The sequence below is a fragment of the Phocoena phocoena genome, chromosome 7, assembly GCF_963924675.1.
Source record: "Phocoena phocoena chromosome 7, mPhoPho1.1, whole genome shotgun sequence".
Classification (NCBI taxonomy): Eukaryota; Metazoa; Chordata; class Mammalia; order Artiodactyla; family Phocoenidae; genus Phocoena; species Phocoena phocoena.
The window spans coordinates 55780640-55802359 of NC_089225.1; the positions used below are offsets into that span (position 1 = coordinate 55780640).

At 43.3% G+C, this 21720-nt stretch overlaps 1 protein-coding gene across 2 annotated transcripts; it reads left to right on the top strand.

Annotated features, from left to right (window-relative positions):
* Window positions 1–5179: 5179 nt before the first annotated feature.
* Window positions 5180–16485, top strand: CDCA7 (cell division cycle associated 7). 2 transcript variants are annotated; one of them, XM_065880814.1, is made up of 10 exons: window positions 5180–5200; window positions 7915–8040; window positions 8460–8696; window positions 11290–11526; window positions 11834–11911; window positions 12961–13167; window positions 13787–13924; window positions 14821–14970; window positions 15380–15516; window positions 16455–16485. In XM_065880814.1, exons 1-10 carry the CDS (start codon window positions 5180–5182, stop codon window positions 16483–16485), a joined length of 1362 nt encoding a protein of 453 aa, XP_065736886.1. The 2 variants fall into 2 exon arrangements, with proteins under 2 accessions (XP_065736886.1, XP_065736887.1); XM_065880815.1 differs by lacking the exon at window positions 8460–8696.
* Window positions 16486–21720: the final 5235 nt, after the last annotated feature.

Here is a 21720-nt window from a genome sequence, read left to right on the forward strand (position 1 = left end):
ACATTCTATTGTAGGTACATACCACATTTTTTTCTATCCATTCATCTGGTGATGGCCATTTGTATGATTTACACCTCCTGGCTATTGTTAATAACACTGCTACAAACATGCGTGTACAAGTTTCTCTTTGAGTCCCTGCATCAATTCTTTTGGGTATATACCTAGGAGTGGAATTGATGGATCATATCGTAATTCTCTGTTTAACTTTTTAAGGACTGCTGGTGGACTGGTTTTGAACTCTACGGATCAATGTTCAGATTAGGCTCTTCCGTGGGGCCCTGACCAATATCTTCAATTTTTAACCAATCTATAGTCAATCCTCAAGTCTCCTTTAAGCTAACAGTTAAACTTCCTCTCTCTACAGCAATTCTCTTTCCACAGAGTTGTTTAAGAGGAACAGATCTGAAGAAGAAATCAATGATCTGGAAAATTCACACCTAGGACAGTTTACAATAAGTTGTCTATGTAGCAAAAACCAGAAAATTTTCACACCTTTTTTTTTGGTACACTCCAGTTGTTTCCAGTGTATGTGGGGGGATGATCAAATTAAAAACAACCCAAAAACTCTTGAGCACAAACAAAAACCTTGCTAAGTGCAAATTTTTAAAAAAATTATGGAAGGAGAACAAGTTAAAGGGGAGTCTGGATCATAAAAATGTAGGCAGAGTTAGGTTGTAGTTATAATTCAGTGTCCATAATGTTGGAACCGACTGATTCAGTAATTAAAACTTGACTTTATCTCATCCAGTGTTTAATGGTGCTCTAACACTAGCAATCAAGTATTTCACAATGGACAATGCTTATCCATGAGAAAACAAATATTTCTTCTCCCTAAAAATGGCCAGGTTTGCATTCATGTTTCCATATTCCATTCTCGCATCAGGTGTCAGATGTCAGCAAACTGACCTACTTAAAATGGTGTTGACGTATGATTAAAAGCAAACATACCAATATGGTTTCGAGGGGTAGGATTTGTGGATCTGACTGAGCCAGGGTGGTCATGGGCTGGACCCTCCTGCAGAGTGGCTTCTGGCTGCAGAAGGGTAACTTAGACCTTTTGGGTTTCTTGCCTTTGTGCATCCTGAAAGCAGGCGTGGGGTGCGGTGGGGTGGGGGTGGGGCGTGGGAGTGGGGGTGGGGGGAGGGGGGCGTGTAGATCGATAATTAGGGGGTTATTTAAAATAAGTCACCTGACAGACTGCAACCTGCCTGTATCCACAAATACAATGACAGCTCTCCCCAGTCCTTTGTTCCTGGGTGTGTGGCAGCTATTGAAGGTCTCTTGTTTACAGAGCAGCTTGGGTTCCAGTTACATTGCCTGAAAGAAGGAAAGGTGTGTGGGACTAGAGTAGCACACCTACTGGGACATTAGCTTTGTTTTGAAATCCATCTAAAAGTGATAACATGTTAGTAATTGTTGCATTCTTTGTCCTAAAACCAAACATCTAGAGGTCAAGGTTGACTTCAGCTCACCTTGTTATTAGTGATCAGAACCTCAGGGTCAAGTATCATACTTAATAATAAGAAATGGAATTCTTTGTGCAAAGTGAATAAAAGCTATGGGACAGCACACAACCATCCTGAAAGTTCATAATGGCCTGAGGAGTTCAAAGCTCTCTAACAGGAGACTGGTATTTTAGAATGTTTTACACATTTAACATTCCTCCTACAATCGTTCTGGCTAGTAATAAGTAGTTACTGAGTATGTGCTGTATTTACAGCCCTTGTACCAGATCCTGTCTGTGTATGTCAGGTGTGTGCTTATGAAATGTCAGGTATGTACCTATTACCTTTGCTCTGGCCTGTGCCCTCATCTCTGCACACTGAATTTCCATTCTTACTCATTTTGTGTCTTTCGTTCAAAATGAACATATTTACCCGTACATGATTAACGTAGTGACATAAAACCTTTATGAGATGGCTAAAATTACAAGACTAACTCGTATTCCAATTTATAGGACCCTATAAAGGGACCGCATATTTAACACTACAATATATATCTTGACTGACATAACAAATATTTCAAAATTAAAAAGTTTTTTATCATAAAATGTTTCAGATACAAAAAAATCCCACAGAAAGTGAAAATATAAAAGACACTTATGTATCTACCACTCACATTTAACATGTTGCCATATTTGCTTCATACATTGAAGACCCTCCCCTCCCCTCCTTCCTCCATCTTTCCCTCCTCAGAGTTAACCTGTATCCTATTCCAACTGCACGTCTTTATATACTTTCACAACTTACGTATGTTTTGTGTTTAAAATTTGCATAAGGGGTATACTTTACAGAAATGTTTGCAATCTGCTTTTCCATTCAACTTTAAGATTTACTTACATTGATGCAAGCAAGCTATGCCATTCCTTTGAACACTTCAAATTCTATTGTATGAATACACCACTGTTCATGTCTCCATTTCCCTTCTGAGGGCCATTTAGGTTGTTGGCATTTACTACGATACACAAATACTACTGTGAATGAACCATCCACTCCTCTGGTCTGGTTAGCTCTACCTTCAAAATAATACATCTTAAAATCTGACCACTTCCCCCCATCCCACGATCACCCTAGTCCAAGCCATCATTTTTTCCTCCAGGGGCTCGTAAGTGTCTCACTCTTGCCCCCCTTTCGTTTATAGTTCACACAGCCCATGGAGTCTGATTGGGTCTTGTCTTCATCAGAATCCTTCCTATCATACCTGATATAAAATCCAAACCTCTTCCTATGGCCAGAGAAGCCCCATGTGATCTGTCCCCTCACCCTCTCTTTCCCTAGCTTTCTGTAGTCCAGTATGGTCCTTTACTGGGCTTCTGTTCACTCTGCCTGATACCAGCACTTCCTTCATCTTCCTGTGGCTTCCTCCCTTATTTTTATTCAGGTTCCTGATCAGATAACACCTCCTTTCCTGTTTCTATTTTCTTTTTTTTTTTCTGTTTCTATTTTCTGAATTGGTACCTCTTTCATTTCCTATCCATCTATCCTACTTTTTCCTTCTTGGAAGTTATCACACCTGAAATTATCTTATTGTTTACTTCCATTCCTCCACTAGAATGTCAACTTCCTGGGCTTTATGTCCCAGTTCTCAGAATAGTGCCTGGTGTCATGGGTGTTGGCAAGCCTCAGCTGAACGAATAAAGGAGAGAGCATCAGTACAAGACTCATAATGTACCTTCTCCAGGACAGTAGCTTGGAAACTTTGTTGACGGTGAAGCACAATAAGAAGTACGCGTTTTACACAGCACACACACAGGCAGGCACAAGCGCTTCAGGAAACAATACTCACACTACTCTTATTTTTTAAATTCTATTTCAAAAAGAAAGAAGAAAATATGCTAGTTGCAACCCACTAAATTGATTTCACAATTTGCCAATGGGTTCTCACTTGCAGCATGAAAAACTTAGTTTTAGGGTATATGTCTGGAAGCGGTTTTGCTAAATATTCCTGAATTGCACTCCCAAGTGAAACATTTACACTAATAACATCATTTCAGGGATTTCCTCATATCCTTACCAACACCTGGTCTTAACAGGCTTTACATTTTTGGCCAGTCTGAGTGAAACTGTATCTCTGTTTTAATTTGCATTTTCCTGATTACTAAAAAGACTAATAGACCAGTGATCTTAACCTTAAAAAATATGTAAACTATATTCTGGTGCCCCAGCAAGACTAATACTTCTCTTATCAGAAGAAATAGGCAAAGTGAGTTAATCTTCCCCTACTTTATGTAGTTTAACAATTCCAAATTCTCACATGTTTAATTTTAGTGGCACAAGATTGTATTCCCAAGGACATAACGACGATTTTAGTTCATTCACCATTCATGCAGTCGTTTATTTACTCAACAACTATTTATTGAGGGCTCGCTACTGCCAGCAATTTCGCCAGACAGACCAACAAACTCTCCTGCCGCCTACCTTCCAGACCCTGAGTTCTTTGTTCCTCGCTCTGTGGCAGAGTGACCACGGATCAGGCGTGTAGTAGAAAGGCTCGAAAACTCCGATCAAGTCCTTAACGATTCTTCCAATCCACGTTCTCGTGCATCGACTATTCACAAGTTTTTGTATTCAGTATACCCGGAGAGGAACGCAGTGTGTTCACGCATGCTCTCTCCCTGCAAAGGAATATTCCCAAGAGAAGTTTTGAAGGAGAAAGGGAATGCTTCATTTAAAGCACTTGTTTTAAACGTAAGATTATAATTAAGGTCTTTTAAAGCAACACAATTTATTTTACTTTTTCTTCTAAAAGCAACTTTTCCCCCTGTTCTCTACAAAAAAATTTTTTTAAGCCTCACACTGTATTTCGTCGTAATGTCAGGTTCGTTTCAAAGGGCAATGAAAAATCTCAGGCTCATTCTGACTTAGGTAATTCTAAATTTTGACGAAGAACGTTAACTCCAAACCACATTAATACAGTCTTTAGCTTCCATTCTTCTATAATTTCTAGACTTTATTATCCCATAGATAAGTCTTAACTAAGAGTAGCCCTTTCTCATTTCAAAACCACAAGTCTTATATAAAACAACTTCCCGTGCTTTCTGGAAAGAAAGATCAGGATTTAACTCATTTTATTGCTTCAGATAATGTTGCGGTTACCAGATAAGAGGTGCTACATCTAGGGACAGTGCCTGGGCTGATAAACGGTGGAGTTCGTGCTTGGTTCTTTGATTTTTATTTTATATAACGTAAACCGCACACCGCAGGGAAAGTGCTAAGTGCGGAGGCCAGCGCAGCTCTCCACGACTCCCATCTCCACTTTCCTCTCCCAGCCCCGGAATTCATGCAAATCAGCCTGCTAACCCCGGGGCAATACGACCCATTTTCGCGCCATTCGCTCGGGACCGTGCAGCTACGTAAAGAGGAGTGGTCCTGGAGCTCCCAAGGCACCACAGTTCCAAGGAGGATTTTAGGGGACTGCACGGCTATCACAGGACTTCAGGGTACCTGGGGGGACCGCTTTTTTTCCGGGGCCGAGTGGGTCTCTCGCGCGGGTGGACCGTTACCATAGCTGGCAGGACCTGCGCCCCAACGCGGGAAAGCCTGCCGCGCCCCGCCCCTCCGGCCCGGGCTCTGAGCGCCCCGCCCGCCGGCCCGCGCTGGTCGAGCTCGGGCTCCTGCGTGGTGGGACGGAGGCGCGCGCGGCTCCTCAGCTCTCAGCGCTCAGAGCGCCAGCCGCCAGCATGGACGCTCGCCGCGTGCCGGTGAGGCTGGACGGGCGAAGGCGCGGGATGGGCGCGGTGGGTGTTGGGCACGGGCGGACCCCCTCCAACTCCGCGGCGGAGTGCCCTTACCAACTGGTGGCCGTCCTGGGCGGCGCCCGTTGAGGCAAGCCCTTGATGTTTTGCACTTGCGGGTAGTTCGGGGACTAGGGGTTGCCCCCGACGGGCGTGTGCACCCGGCGCGCGAGCGGTCCGGAGATTTGAGAGGTTTGCAGGATGGTTGGCAGCCCCGGGGAGCTCGAGGCCACGTGCGCCCGTGGTGCACGTGCGCTGGGGGCTGGCCGGGGGGGCCCATTGTCTCCGCTGTACGCAGCCCTGCCCGCGGGGCGCGGAGGGGAACGCCGCCCTGCGGCGTCCGGGCCCTTTCCCGCGCGCACCCCGCGCGCACTGGGGGTCCTTGGGCGCGCTTCCCGCCCGCTTTTGCATCAGCCATGCCGGCAGGCGCTTCTAACCACTGAGGGTTTGGGGTTTGGAGTTTAAAGGTCTTGCAAATCGGTCTCTTTAGAACTTGGGTTATGCACACTTGAGGGGGCATTTCTAGTCCCAGGCGGTGATTTAGTGCAGCGGAAGGACTTGGTCTGAACGGTTCGCCTACCGTTTGCTCATTTCCCACTCCCTTCCCCACCCCCCAACCATCCTCAGCAGCAGGACGTAGCCCTGATGGAACGTTACTTTCTGCTCTAACGGAAACCGGAACGGAGGGTCTGCCCCAGAAGAGGTTAGAGGGTGGGGGTTGGGTGAAAAGGAAGAGAGTGACACGCTTAAAATAAATATGGGTAAGGGACCCACGTGGGAAGGCTGGGATTCCCTGGGGGTGGGTGGGAGAGGGCGTGTTGGGGGCGTGGTTTCAGAGACAGCTCTCCTGAATGGACCTGGGCATTGGCTTTCGGCATGAAGAAAGACATGTGTAGCTGGACTTGGACTCTGACGTGCCTGGATTCAAATTTGGGCCATCGTGGGACTTGAATAGTTCCTTTCACCGCTCTGAGCCTCAGTTTCCACCTTTGTTGCAAGGAATTAATGTGAAAGCATACTTAGTGCCTGGCACAAAAAAACACCTATTAAGTGGTGTTAGTTATTACCTATCTGCCAAGAAAGTCCATCTCAACCATGATCATTTGCCTCGCTTCTTTCTAGGTCTTTTCCTCTAGATATATATTTGCCTGATAACTAACTCTTGGCATGTGGTGACTAGTTAAAGCGCAGCAGGAATTTCCCTGCGAGCTTCCAATAGAATGCCTCCCTTGAGGCTATCTTGGGCGTCTGACTGCTGGCAGGTATACTGATGAGTGAAGTGAATGGTGATAATTCCTGCAGTAGTGCAAGGAGCTTTGCTGTTTTAGGAGACTGCAGACTCCTTCCAACCCTGTGATCTTGAGCAATCTGTTTCACCTCCTTGCAGCCTTTAATTTGCTCATCTGGAAAATGGGGAGTTTCTGAGATCCCCTTTAATAGGTAGTACCTCTACCTATTATCACATTTGCCTGCCTTTCTAAAAGGACAAAAGACTAAAACTTCCTAAGATGATTGAATGGAGTCTGTTGAGGAGTACTGGGTGGTTGGGTCCCATGATCATGAAAATAATTTTATTTGCAAGAGAAATGCATAATGTTAAGTATAGAAGGAAGGTCAGAATGTTCTGTTCACCCGACACCTCACATCTTGGCATTATTTTTGTGGGACCCCTAGCAGAGCTTGCCTTTTCAAAAGTTTTCAGTGTAAGGAGTCACTTCTGTTACTCCATGGCTATACTTCAGAAGAGAAAAATATAGGAACTACTAATACAACATTTAAGAAATCTCATTAAGTATTAAGAAATGGTAGAAACTACCATCTTTTTACATGAGATTGATGCCAGTTGCACGTTCTGAGGAGCAGTGCCAGGCTATTCAGTGTTCATGAATGAAGGCTGCATTTTCCTATCCACAGGCCATTTGTGTCTTATGAAAGGACTTCTAAAAACTTAAGACTTGTGCAGCAAGGGGACTGCAGAAAGAGCTGAATGTCTGGCCAGCCTAATAGAGCCCTGAAGTGGAATCAGGCATTCTACCTGGGTTTGGAGGACTGTTTGACCTTTAACTTGGCTCCTGTACATTTGTTCACTGGGTCGATAATATTTGATTTGTAAGGACTTGTGCTGAAATCACTCTACCCCTCCTGACTGGCACAGGCCTGGCTGAAAGCCTGCCATCTCAAAGTAGAGGTGCTGCCCAGTTTTTACAGTTTGGGAAATTAGCATCACAGTACAGAGCCCAAAGCTTACATAGAGAGATCTCATTAGCTTGATTTTGGCTGAGGGAGAGAAATCACTACCATTTTGTACTTTTGAAGTACAGTTTAATTTTTTTTTTTAAGGGCAGATTTTAGGAGTTTAGCCTTTAATGCCTTGGGAGCTCAGTATAATAATGTTAAGAGTTTGGGGCTCTTAAGGTGGGTAAAGGGGTAGCTCTACAGATATTTGAAAAAATTGATAGTTGTCGTTATAATGTTCCTTCACAGGGATCTCTTTTTAGGATAGTACCTGGTTTTGAAAAAAATTTTTGTAGCAATTGCAAACCCGCCTTTTTCTGTGTAGGGTATGAGAAGTGGGCATATCTCCTCTGTGCCGTTTGAACCTACTCAACTCAAAAATGGTATCTTTCGTTAGATTCTGCGGTAAGCAACCCATTTAATAGTGTTGTCATTTCTGTTTGCAGCAAAAGGATCGCAGAGCAAAGAAGAACTTCAAGAAATTCAGATATGTGAAGTTGATTTCCATGGAAACCTCGTCATCCTCTGATGACAGTTGTGACAGCTTTGCTTCTGATAATTTTGCAAACACAGTAAGTGCAGCCTGAGAATAAACAGAATGGAGTCTGCCGTGCTCAAAATGCCTCAGATGCTTTGTGTGTGATTAAAACTGCTTGCTTTTTGCTTACATTTCTATACAGCCGTTATGAAAATACAGTATGCACTGCAATTTCATTTCACTTTTTGCTGTGGTTCTAGGTAGTAATTGTTGGAGGTAGATTAGCTACTTATTCTATCCTTTTGAAATGTCGCCTAACCTAACATGCCTGATGATTTGCCATAACAACTCAGAAATCATTTGTAAACCTCTGAACCATTTTTCTTTGTAACAAAAGCTGTTCTCTTGTAGTGCACTTGTAAATGTGATTTGCTCTCTGCACGGTTTATGGAAAATTGGTTCTTGAAAAAGGAAAAAAAAATGCACAACCACATTTATTTATTTATTTTACAGAAACCTAAATTCAGGTCAGATATCAGTGAAGAACTGGCAAATGTTTTTTATGAGGACTCTGATAATGAATCTTTCTGCGGCTTTTCAGAAAGTGAGGTGCAAGATGTGTTAGACCATTGTGGATTTTTACAGAAACCAAGGCCAGATGTCACTAACGAACTGGCCAGTATTTTTCATGCCGACTCTGATGATGAATCGTTTTGCGGTTTCTCAGAGAGTGAGATACAAGATGGAATGGTGAGTTTGAGAATTTCACCAATTTCAAGAAATAAGGTACCTTTAGAGGCATGACATACTTGTTTAAAAAGTTTTTTTTTTTTCCTTAAGATTTTCGTTTTAGTCATGCCAGAAGATTTTGTTGATCTTTTAAAAAGTTTTAAGAGTATTTTCTTCATGTCTTAAAGCAGTTTTTTGCTAATGTAGTTCTACTTGTAAAGCTTGACCATTTTTGTAGTCTCTGAAAATCTTGGAAACTGGTAAGATAGAATTGGCCCGCCTGCAGATTTCTGTTGCTACAGAAATCCAGCCTAATCAGAGGAAGCACACGTGTCCTCAAGATGAGCTACATTCACATTTAAGTTCAAGTGCCCAGCCCAGGGCCTGACACAGAGTAGGCCTTCAGTAAATGTCGGTTCCCGTAGTGGATCTGTGCCTGCATCCGGAAAGCCTGTGATAACTCCCATGCAGGAGCTTAAGTGCAGGTAATGACAATTAGGGCCCTGCCTGCTTCCACTTTGGCTCCTTTGTTGGCTTTTCCTGTGCATGCTGTCTTACCTCTAGCCTCTGTTGTCCTGCTCAGGACACTGCTGCCGCTGACGCACCTCGGTCCCACTCTCCCCAAGCATGCTGGTTACTTCTGCACACGTTTTTCTGTTAGCAAGACTTTCTCGACAAGCTGTTGATTTGCAGTCAGGTGCGTGCTCTTTAGCTCATTGTGGTCTGACACGGGTCCACTGCCTGGGACCACACTTGAGCGGCACTGACATAAGTGAGAACGCCTGACCAGCGAATGTTTATCACTGTCTAACTTCATGATAATGTAATATTTCCTCTAAGAGGTGATGTTGGTCTGAATCAGTATGTATTGGAGTTATTGGCAGGGGCTGATCTGCGAATCTGGATGTCACCCAACATTGTCTATAGCCTGAATCATTTCTGGGCAATGTTTCAATTCTTTGTAGATGCTATTTGTTGCGATTGATAAAATGCCAATTGATTAAAAGGCTTAAGAACTGATAAAAGTTTTGTCATTTTATATCTTTCAACCCATGCACACTAAAAATATAGGAATAGTACAAAAAACGGTGGGGATTTTGGAATTTAAAAAATGAGTCTTCCGTTTCTGGGACTTTATGGGTGGTATTTTTTTCCTCTCTCTTTGTTTGTTTTCAGCCATCACCACAGTCAATTTCAGAATATTTTTGTCACCCCAAAAAGAAATGCTGGACCCATCAGCAGTCACTTTGCATCCTTTCCCAATATCCTCAGTTCCTGACAACCGTTAATCTATTTTGTCTCATAGATTTGCCTATCCTGGGCATTTCCTAGAAGTGGAACCCTACAATATGTGGTCTTTTGTGACTGGCTTCTTTCACTTAGCATGTTTTCAAAGTTCTTCCATGTGTCAGTACTTCATATCTTTTTTTTTTTTTTTACTTCATATCTTTTTATTGCTGAATAATATTCCATTGTGTGAATATACCACATTTTATTTATCCATTCATCAGTTGATGGACGTTTCGGTTGTTGGCACCTTTTGGCTGTTAGGACTGATGCTGCTGTGAACGTGTGCATACAGGTTTTTGTATGGACATACACTCTTCAGTAGGAGTAGAATTGCTGAGTCATGTAGGCTGTATGGTTAACCTTTTGAGGAACCGCCAGACTGTCTTCCAAAGTGGCGGCACCATTTTACAGTCCTACCAGAGTGGGTGTGTGAGTTCCAGTTTCTCCACATCCTTGCTGTACTTATTGATTTGGTTCTGCTAGTGGGTGGGAAGTGATGTCTTGTGATTCTGATTTGCATTTCCCCAGTGGCTAAGTTTCATACATTTTAAATGATGGAAACATACTACTTTTGGAATCTGAGATTTAAAAAATTTTAGGCTTACAAAAAGTGGATAAGAGAGGGAGGTAGTCAGATCTCATAGAGACAGAAAGTAGAATGGTGGTTGCCAGGGGTTGAGGGGGATGCGAATGGGGAGTAATTGTTTAATGAGTATGGAGTTTCAGTTTGTGAAGATGAAAAAGTTCTGGATATGGATGGTGGTGATGGTTGCAGAACAATGAATGTATTTAATATCATTGAATTGTACACTTAAACATGGTTCAAGTGAAACATTTTATGTTATGTTACATATATTTTGCTAGTTTTTTAAAAAAGTAGTACAGAGCATTGAGACATCTTTTAATAAAGTTTAGTATTGCCATAAGCATTGAAATCATGTTTATGAGAGCACACATATTTACTCCTAGGGGAATTCTTTTAAAAATGCTTAAAGATTCTATTTTTAAAGAAATGAAAAAGGGAGCTGGGATTTTCACATTAAAAAAATGGCTCAGAACCACTGGCCTAGGGACTGTGAAGGTGGCTTATAACAATGTGTCTTGTAGGCTCCCTGAGTTAAACTACACTCAGGTTGTTGTATTTATTTGTAATTCTTGATTTTGTTACCCAGAGCTGTCAATTAAACTTGACAATTAAAGTGTTCAGTGCACATGTATTTGCTGCAAGCTTGTTTTGTTCCAAAGGCATATTTTGTAGTCATACTCTTGCAGACTGTGCAACAATCAGCAAGTCATTAATGCCTCACTTGTCCTGATTGACTAGAGGCTGCAGGCAGACCACGCCGGCTGTCGGACCCGCAGTCAGTGCAGAAGTTCCGGACCTCTCCGGGTAGCCATGAAGTTTCCAACTCGAAACACCAGGGGAGCCGCCAACGAGAGAGCAGTGCCCTCCGAACCCTCAGAGAATTCTGTGACCGATTGCAATTCTGATTCAGAAGATGAAAGTGGCATGAATTTTTTGGAGAAAAGGGCTTTAAATATACAGCAAAACAAAGCAATGGTGGGTATCTGACTTTGAATGTATTAGAACCCTCCCTTTCTTCCCAGCTTTTCTCTAAGCCACTTGTTGCTTATATCTTTGTCATAAGAATTATTTTCCATGTAGCTCTGAAATTTTCATAGCATATGTTTTAAAATGTGTTTCTTTCCCTAAACTGACTTTTCTTTTTTTAATCTGTTAAAGTCTTGGTAGATGTATAGGGGAAATCAGAAGCTCTTTGAAACGTGCTACTGTGATTTCCAGAATTTACTTGTTTTCCGTAGTTATTCTAAACCAATAACTTCTGTTTACTTTCCTCCCTTTTTAGCTTGCAAAACTAATGTCAGAATTAGAAAGCTTTCCTGGCTCCTTCCCTGGAAGGCGTTCCCTGCCTGGCTCCAGTTCAGTAAGTACAAATCCTTGTTTGTATGGTACTGTTTTGGGCAGGTTTGATTTTAAATGGGCAGGTCTGATTTTAAATGGGCAGGTCTGATTTTAAAGTCCAATTTCATTATTTCATGTGGTCTTGTAGACAGACTTAGAGGTGATAGAGGAAAGCTTCTGACAGATCTCTGGGACCTCTTCCTTGCACCCTGGGCCAGGGGTGCCCCTGTCCCCTGATGCCAAGCTCCTGTGGGGCTCAAACCCCACCCCCCTCCGTTTTCCTTGGCCACCCACGTGGCACGTGGGGTCCTAGTTCCTGGACCAGAGATCGAACCCGCGCCCCCTTGCAGTGGAAGCACGGAGTCTCCACCACTGGACCTCCAGGGAAGTTCCTCAAACCTCTTTTGATTCGTTGTTTCTTTTCCTCCCACCCAAGTAAACCTAAGACCCTCAGGGGTAGGAAATAAAGATCGAAAATGGTTTTTTCTGTATCCCCAGCATTGGCAGATTCCTCCTACATGGTAATGGATGTTTTTAAAATCTGAGAATGAAAAAATAGAAAGCAAAAACAATTTGTTAACCAAGTCATGGCCTAATATATGTGATTATATCCTGAGGAAACTAAGCTGGTGCAACTCAGGGGAATCTGGTGTGTCCGGTGTGGTACAAAAGGAAAGATTTCCTTTTCCGCCTCTCCGTGAGCAGGAATAGAACAAGGAAAAGCATACATACATTTCTCTCTTGGGCAGTATAGGAACAGTGAATATGTTTCAGGGCTCAAGAGATGTTGTAGAAAAGGTTTTTTTTTTGGAGAACGAGATTCTTTCTTACATCTTTATTGAGTAAAGCATAAATAGATCATCCCTCAGTTTGAGAGAAACCAGGTTTGGTGTTAACAGAAGCCAAATTACAATGGCTGTATCATTTCTGGGCTCATTTTCCATGCATTACAGAGAGGCTGAAGGAAATTGGAAAGTGGAGTACTCCTTTTACTTAAAAGACAACCTGGTTCAGGAGAAGGTGCCACTTCTCATTCTGGAATAAACGGGTCCAATCCTCTGTTTTGTTCAGCGTCCAAAGACACCCCGAAGGCGCACATTCCCAGGTGTCTCCTGCAGGAGAAACCCTGAGCGGAGAGCTCGTCCTCTCACCAGGTCGAGGTCTCGGGTCCTTGGGTCACACAGTGCCCCGCCCACGGAGGATGAGGAGGAGGACGAGGAGGAAGAGGATAAGTACATGTTGGTGAGAAAGAGGAAGCCCGTGGCTGGCTACATGAACGTGAGTTCTCCGCTTTTATGCTTTCTCTTCTGTTTGTCATGTTCTGTGGGCCCAGGGTCATGGACACAGCATAGAAGCACACACCGCCTCAACACCAATGATCCATATGAAATGTTCTTCTCAAACACTCCAGAACGGTTAAAGTCACATCAGCTTTTTTTTTTTTTTTTGGCGGTACGCGGGCCTCTCACTGTTGTGGCCTCTCCTGTTACGGAGCACAGGCTCCAGACGCGCAGGCTCAGCGGCCATGGCTCACGGGCCCAGCCACTCCGCGGCATGTGGGATCTTCCCGGACCGGGGCACGAACCCGCGTCCCCTGCATCGGCAGGCGGACTCTCAACCCCTGCGCCACCAGGGAAGCCCCACATCAGCTTATTTTGATGGTTCTTGCTAGCAGGCAAGAGGATCAAAATTATCTTGGGCTTTTCTTAATCGTAGGAGTCATTTCCATGATGTTGTCCCATGATCCTTAGTAAACTTAGGATTCTCCCCTTCTCCGTAAGCTCTAAGAATGATTTCCAGGTTGAATTCTCTGAAGAAATGACAAAGCGAGTATCTTGAGATTCAGAGCTGGCAAGAGCCAGGAAGGCCACTCTGTTCCATGTTTCTCATTATGCAGGAAGATGACATGCCCCGAAGTCGTCGCCCCGGATCCATGGCCCTTCCCCATATAATTCGCCCAGTGGACGAAATCACGGAGGAAGAATTGGACAACATCTGCAGCAACTCTCGAGAGAAGATCTATAACCGTTCGTTGGTTAGAGCCTCTAAATGATGTCTGGAAATGTACACGTCTGTGAGAGAGACATTTTGCTAATGTTCTGACAGTCTTAGCATATGGGATGTGTGCCTGTGTGTCTTTTTCATGTAAGAAAAGAGAGTTTTGTAGCGTCCTTGGGATTTAGCTTTCTTAGTAAGTTTGCAGTAGCAGTAGTTGCTTAGTAAGTCTTCAGTAGCATTAAATCTTCTCTCTTAATTTGGAAATTGATTCATTCAACCTAAGTATCTATTAACGTGTGCCTACATAGATCGGTGTTGGGGATATGGTTGTGTGGTAAAGATAAACAGTTTTTTTTTTTTTTTTTTTTGGCGGTACGCAGGCCTCTCACTGCTGTGGCCTCTCCTGTTGCGGAGCACAGGCTCCGGACGCACAGGCTCAGCGACCATGGCTCACGGGCCCAGCCGCTCTGCGGCATGTGGGATCCTCCCAGACCAGGGCACGAACCTGTGTCCCCTGCATTGGCAGGCAGACTCTCAACCACTGCACCACCAGGGAAGCCCAAACAGATCTTTTCTTTTTGTAGTTTTGCTAACATAAGGTATTGCGTCTGCCAGTTGAATGAAATCACCATGCTTGAGATACTTTTCATGTCCTTTTGTATACATGTGTGTATAGATGTGAACTAGGATTCAAAGAGAAAATATGAGACTTTACCCACAAAGAAGGACATTCTTTTTTTTTTTTTTCTTTAAATTTTTTTTTGTAGTCAAATTCCTCCTTTTTTTGGCCGTGCGGCTTGCCCTCCACAGTGAAAGCGTGTAGTTCTAACCACTGGACTGCCAGGGAATTCCCAAAGAAGGACATTCTTTAAGTATTTTGTCTACAGAAAGCAGTGTTTTTGTTTTTGGTTCTTATTTGCTTATTATTTGCAGGGAACGACTTGTCATCAGTGCCGCCAGAAAACTATGGATACCAAGACAAACTGCAGAAACCCAGAGTGCTGGGGCGTTCGAGGCCAGTTCTGCGGGCCCTGCCTTCGAAACCGTTACGGTGAAGAAGTCAGGGATGCCCTGCTAGACCCAGTACGTGCCTCGAAGGGGTGGTCCTGGGGGCTCGAGAGTCTGGCGTGAGCTGATAGGGCCAGAGAGAGATTGAGCCCTTAGTGTTGTGGGACATTCATTTCGGGGAAGGCAGATGCATTCAGAGTGTTGGCGCTGGGTGGTGGTGAGCCCTTCTGGAGTGCTCCCGACCCGGCCATTCGGGGAAGTCCGTTCCCCACTTAGCCCTGCTAGTGGCCGTGGAACTTTTTCCGTGGGATTTCCTAAGGGAACGTGATGCATGACTAACTGATGTAAACCATGTTACAAGGTTTTTAATAATTAAAAAGATCTGAATGCAATTGATCAGGCCCATCTTAAAGGTTAAACAGGAGTAAATAAGTAAGCGGCAGTGTGAGGTTTAACTTAATGGTGCCTTTTCATGCTTATTCAGAGCTGGCACTGCCCACCGTGTCGCGGGATCTGCAACTGCAGCTTCTGTCGGCAGAGAGACGGGCGGTGTGCAACTGGGGTGCTCGTGTACTTAGCCAAGTACCACGGCTTCGGGAACGTGCATGCTTACTTGAAAAGGTAGGGCTGATTTTTCCCTCTTCCACACCCAAATCTGACATTCATTTTTGTATCTTAATAAAATCGTAGAAGTCAGAAGAGGGCAGGAGGGTGCAGGTATTAACTAGAAAGGGGCACATGGGGAGTCGGGGAGGGTTGGAAACATTTTATATCTTCATCTGGGTGGTGGTGACCCTCGTGGGCATGCGTGTGTAAAATTCAAGCTGTACACTTAAGATGTGTTATAACTCGATAGAAACGTTTAAAAGAGTGAATTAGGCTCTCAGAAGATTATTATTTTTTTAACTTTTTAAAAATTGAAGTATAGTTGATTTACAATGTTGTGTTTCAGGTATACAGCAAAGTGATTCAGTTATACATATATATATATATATTTTTTATATTCTTTTCCATTATGGTTTATTACAAGATACTGAGTTTAGTTCCCTGTGCTATACAGTAGGACCTTGTTGGTTATCTATTATACATATAGTAGTTTGTATCTGTTAATCCCAGACTTCTGATTTTTATCATCCCCTCAACTCCCTTCCCCTTTGGTAACCATAAGTTTGTTTTCTATGTCTGTCAGTCTGTTTTTGTTTTGTAAATAAGTTTTCATTTGTATCATATTTTAGATTCTGCATATAAGTGATATCATATGGTATTTGTCTTTCTCTCTCTTATTTCACTTAGTATGATAATCTCCAGGTCCATCCCTGTTGGTGCAAATGGCATTATTTCATTCTTTTTAATGGCTGAGTGATATTCCATTGTATATATGTACCACATCTTCTTTATCCATTCCTCTGTCGATGGACACTTAAGTTGCTTCTATGTCTTGGCTGTTGTAAATAGTGCTGCTATCAACATTGGGGTGCGTGTGTCTCTTGGAATTAGTTTTCAGAAGAGAATTCTTAGGCCGAAAACCATATCCTGACATGTTCCCTCTTCTCTTTCAGTCTAAAACAGGAGTTTGAAATGCAAGCATAATAATTGGAAGATCCACTACCTGCCTTCCACTTCACAAATCTTCCTTGTTTTAAAGTTTTCAATTTTGTCATGTGATTGAAACCCGAGTTTAAGAATTCTGATGATCAGTCTGTCTTATAGGCAAATCAGGTTAACCTCATTAGACATGCACGCGTGTCTGGGCATCACGGGGTTGTAGTGCCAGCTGTACCCTGCCCTCCTGCAGTTTCTCCTTTGCATTTCCCCCCACCCCTCATCCCGTGCCATCCCCCTCTTATCTCCAGTGGTTCTCTTCCATCATTTAGTTTCAGAATCCTTTTTAAATGACAATTTTATGAAAGCATGTTTGATTTAATTGGTGTTGAAATAGCCCTGGAATCCACCCATAAAACCAAGCACTTAGAAACTCAGTACTAGTGTTAACTAACTACATCTCTCGATTTCCAGAGACCAGCCCTCTAACTTGCTTACATGAAAACACTGGGTCTGATTTAGTGTTCGCTGACATTTTTAACAGAATCAAGGCACAAAAGTCTTAAAACCATGTGGAAAAATTAGGTGATTGTTGGCAAGTGGAATATATGACTGTGGAGGCCTCTCAGGAGCGTATTCCATGTATTGTGCTTATTATTCAAGTTGTCACAGTTGAGGCTTAGTTGCTGCTGATTTCTTCCACCAAGTGCATCTGGCCCACACGGTCACGACCCAAAGGTTCTCGGGCAGTGCTATGCTTGAAATCATTGTAGAAAAGCCATCCTGGGGAATTGGGACGGGGAGCCTTCAGGAGTAGGCCGATTTGAATTCATGGAATAAAACTTCAGGATAAGTGTAGTTTGCCAAGTTGATTTCAGTTCATAACGTAAGGTATTTCAAATACATTCTTGCTTATGTTGCGTGGAAAATTGTTACTTATACTCAGCTACAATTCTTTGCAGTTTTTACTTTCTTGCAGAAATTATAAACCAGGCACAGGGTTCACATTCAGGTTCGAAGCACTTTTATAACACTGAGAAGTGCCTTTTTGGAGAAGGGTGACTTTCAACAGTTTGCTAACTTGACATCTCTGCCAGTTTAGTTTCTGGACAGAGTCCATGTGTCGTCTCTCCCTCTGCCTGTTTCGGCATGAATCAAATCGTTTGCTAGAGGTAGAATCTAAGTGTGTGTATGTTCATTTTGCTTTGCGTCTGCAGCCCGTAGCTGTGCCTGTGCAGTGTTTGGTGCATAATTGGACCTTGAATCAATAAATGTAAATAGAGCATTTGATCTGTTATGCTTTTATACAAAGTTTTTTATTTTAATAATAAAACGTTTTGTTCTAGCTTGTCTGCTTTTTTAAAAATCTTTGATGCTCAATCTTACCGCACTGAGTCCTAATTTTTTCCTCCTATTTAAACAAAAGACCATGTCTGCCTTTTCAAGAGCCCCCTCCCCCTTCCCCCCCGCCTGCACACACACACTTTGGCTTAAGTTTCTGACAGTCAAGGGCCAGTCAAGGCTTGGTGATAATGCCTGATAGCTGTGAATCAGAATCAGTTAAGACGGCTACATCACCAGATAGAAAATACGGGCCCCTGAAGTTTTACAATGTTGTTTTCTTTTCTTTGACCATTTGCCAACCCAAGAACCAACAGTGATTTCACAATACCTGGCTTGCTTTTATCAACCGTTCGGATATTTATTGCAGGCACGCTTTGCCTTGAGACCTATTCCAGAACTGAGAGAATCAAAAGACAAAAAAAGCATGGTTCAAAAGTTCTCGTACCCGATTCTTTAGACCAGGGTTGGCAAGCTACATCCTGGGGACCGGATTCTGCTGCAGCCTGTATTCATATGACACGTGAACTAAGTATGGTCTTTTACATTTTTAGAGAGTTTTTAAAAAAAGAAAGCATGTGACGTAGTGGCCCACAAAGCCTGAGATGCTTTATGGTAAGTTTGCTGAGTCTTGCTCTAGACTTATCTGAGAAACCACGTTTACACCACATACATTTGGGGGAGAAGACCAAAATAAATGAAGTTACACAGCTGTAACTGTATTCTATATAAGCCCAAAAGAAGTTGACATTTCTTCTCATAAACTCTTAGTATCTTAAGAAGCCCAATTATAACCCAGCCCTTTTAGGGATGCAATTGGGAGGCTTCTATTTTTGGAGTTAATCAAAATTGGTCGTCGTTTGGAATGTTTTTGGTGTTACCATGTTTTAAAATTATGAAGTGGCACTTATGTGGTTTTCATTAAAAATATTGCTAGCAACAGTAGATGCTGAAGCCTTATACCCTGAAAGGATTTACAATCTAGTGGAAGAAGTAAGACAAAAATCTAAAAGTAACGTTCTGTAGGAATGAAGAGAGGAAAAGCAATTGGCGTTTTCTCACTAGCAGGCGTTTTACAGCGTTGATGGGCAGGTCTGCTGCTCTATCTCAGCCTTGTCTGTGGGAACCTCTACTTTCTCCCATGCACCCCACTGTAAAGCTCCACACACGGTCCTTAGAGTTGAGAGAACTCCAGTTTGGACAATTAGATGAAAAAGTAGTGTGAGGGTATTCATGCTTCGGGAATTGCCTTTGTATTTCTCCATCCTGGGTTCCCAGAGGTAGAGATGGTATCCACCTTTATCTTCACCTACTAAGAGGTTGAGAAAGGAAATAGCAACTATAATAGACTTTAGTAGTTTCATAGGAGGGGCAAAGGCAGTAGTTAGAAGGTGCTGCAGGAGGGGGTTATTTGTGTTTTATTTTGCTTTCAGAAAAGAAGTGAGAGGGAGCTCCTGATGGCTCAAGGTCTGGCAGACAATTGGATTATTTGCATGCCAGGGGAATGGATTACGGGTTCAGGGATTTAGAGCATGGTTGCAGAGGATTAGGTTCTGACAAGAAAGTGATAGCAAGTCCTGAGGGGAATGAAAGGTGAGCATATGTGACTTTTGTGTTAATGTTAACTGCACATTTGTGGGGTAGTAGCTCAAGGATGAACTAAATCCAGAGAAGTTGAGAAAAGTGCCCAGTGCCACGTAGCTAAAGTGGCTGAGCTTGACTAGAGTATTCCGGGGAGAAGCCTTTTTTTTTTCGGTAACTAAGCAGAACTCGGGCAGCCTTAGGAGTCAGAAGCAGAGGAAAGGGCTGTGGATCAGGTTGTGGCAGTGAGAACAAGGGGGTCTTGGGTGCTGGGGCAGTCCTGGCCGAGGTGGCTTATGCGGAAATCCTGCTGGTGGGGAGACAGGAGGGCTGGGAGGGGCTGAGGGCTTCTGTGGTCAGGAGGGGTTGGGGGTAGGATTCCGTAGGCCCCCCTCATCCCTGGGGGATATGTTCCAAGACCCCCAGTGGATGCCCGAAACCACAGATAGTACCAAACCCTATATATACTATACTTTTTCCTATACATACATACCTATGATAAAGTTTAATTTATAAATTAGGCACAGTTAGAGATGGACAACACCACCTAATAATACAATAGAACAAAGGTGTAATAAGAGGTGAATGTGCACACTCGCTCTTTTATAATGTACTGCATTCACCCTTCTGATGGCCATGTGAGAGGATAAGATGCCCTGCGTGATGAGATGAGGTGAGGTGAATGACAGTGGGCATTGAGGCGGAGCATTAGGCTACTGTTGATCATCTCCTTCCCGTGACCCTGGATGTCAGGAGCAGACGATATGGATGGCTGGGGATCTCCCAGCGGGACGGAGCAGGGCAGCACGAGACTTCATTGTGCTACTCTGAATGGCACACAATTTAAAGCTTCTGAATTGTTTTGTTTCTGGAATTTTCCATTTAGTGTTTTTGGACCAAGGTTGACCTTGGGTAACTGAATCCGAGGAAAGCAAGACTGCAGATAAAAAGGGTCTGCTTACTGTGGTAGGTATTGGCTCATCCAGCATAGATGTTAGAAACTCGTGAGGCTCTTAACTGCAGGGCTGTAAAGTCCTGTGGTTAGAAGACTCCTTAGTTAACTACAAGGTTGAGGAAGGAGGAGAAGAGGGTGAGAACTTCCAAAGGAGGCATTGCTATGAGATAGTGGAGGATGGACTAAACTTGGAATGGCGGAAGGGAGCTGGGGATCTTTGCTTTCGAATGTATAAGGTATGGACTCAGCTGTAGAGAGATTAGTGTGCTCCAGGTAGAGACCTTTATTCATAATAGCCAAGTGATGAAAGACTTGTTTGAGGCAAAAAGCCAGAAACAAAGGAGACATCACTTAAGGTTAAAAGTCACTAACGTATTTTTTTTTTTTTTTTTCCGATCTTCCCTGCATTTTGTTTTATATGGTAGCATTTGTATTCTATATGCAAATTCTATAGCATTAAGAATGTCAAAACATTTAAAATGGCCATATAATAGTATTTGTTTATATGAATGGTCCATATTTTACTTAAACTATTCCCAAAATTGGGGTATCTTGGTGGTTAACAATCTTTTGATATTGCGAGTAATGCTATTGTTAGTATCGTTATGCCCAAATCTTTGGTTAAAATAGATTTCTAGAAAGTGTGGTAACTCTTAGTTACAAGGATGAAGAAAGGTAGGAGGCTGAGAATTTTGGAGAGTGTGGGGCTGGTCTGTAGCCCTAGACTGTAGCACAGAGTTCTAGGTGAACTTGGGTATAGCCCAAGGGTGGGGAGAGAGGAGGAAAGCTACTTGCTAGACACCAAAATAGGAGGCATGGCTCATTGTAGGTGAACTCAACTTGTAGGATAGCAAATGTGCGTAGCCTGCCAAATAGGAAACTTTTTTTTTTTTTAACGTAATCCTGTGCCTTGAAGGTTTGTTGGGAGTGTTTATTGTCAGATGAAAGTACCTGCTGATAACACATGATTGCAGCAACGCTCAATCCAACATTATATTGATAAGTATTTGCCAAAGGAGGGACTCTAGAGTTAGTTGAGCCGCCTCCTGGGTACGAGACACAGTGCTCAGTACAGTATGTACGTTAGCTTTTCATAGCAGGTATTTTATTTTTATTTTAACTTTTTTTTTTTTTTGCGGTACGCGGGCCTCTCACCGTTGTGGCCTCTCCTGTTGTGGAGCACAGGCTCCAGACGCGCAGGCTCAGCGGCCATGGCTTACGGGCCCAGCCGCTGCGCGGCATGTGGAATCTTCCCAGACCGGGGCACGAACCTGCGTCCCCTGCCTCGGCAGGCGGACTCTCAATCATTGCACCACCAGGGGAGCCCCATAGCACGTATTTTAGAGATGAGGAGACTCAGCAAGGTTAAGTAACTTATGAAAACTCAAGAGCCCATGCCTGCTTTT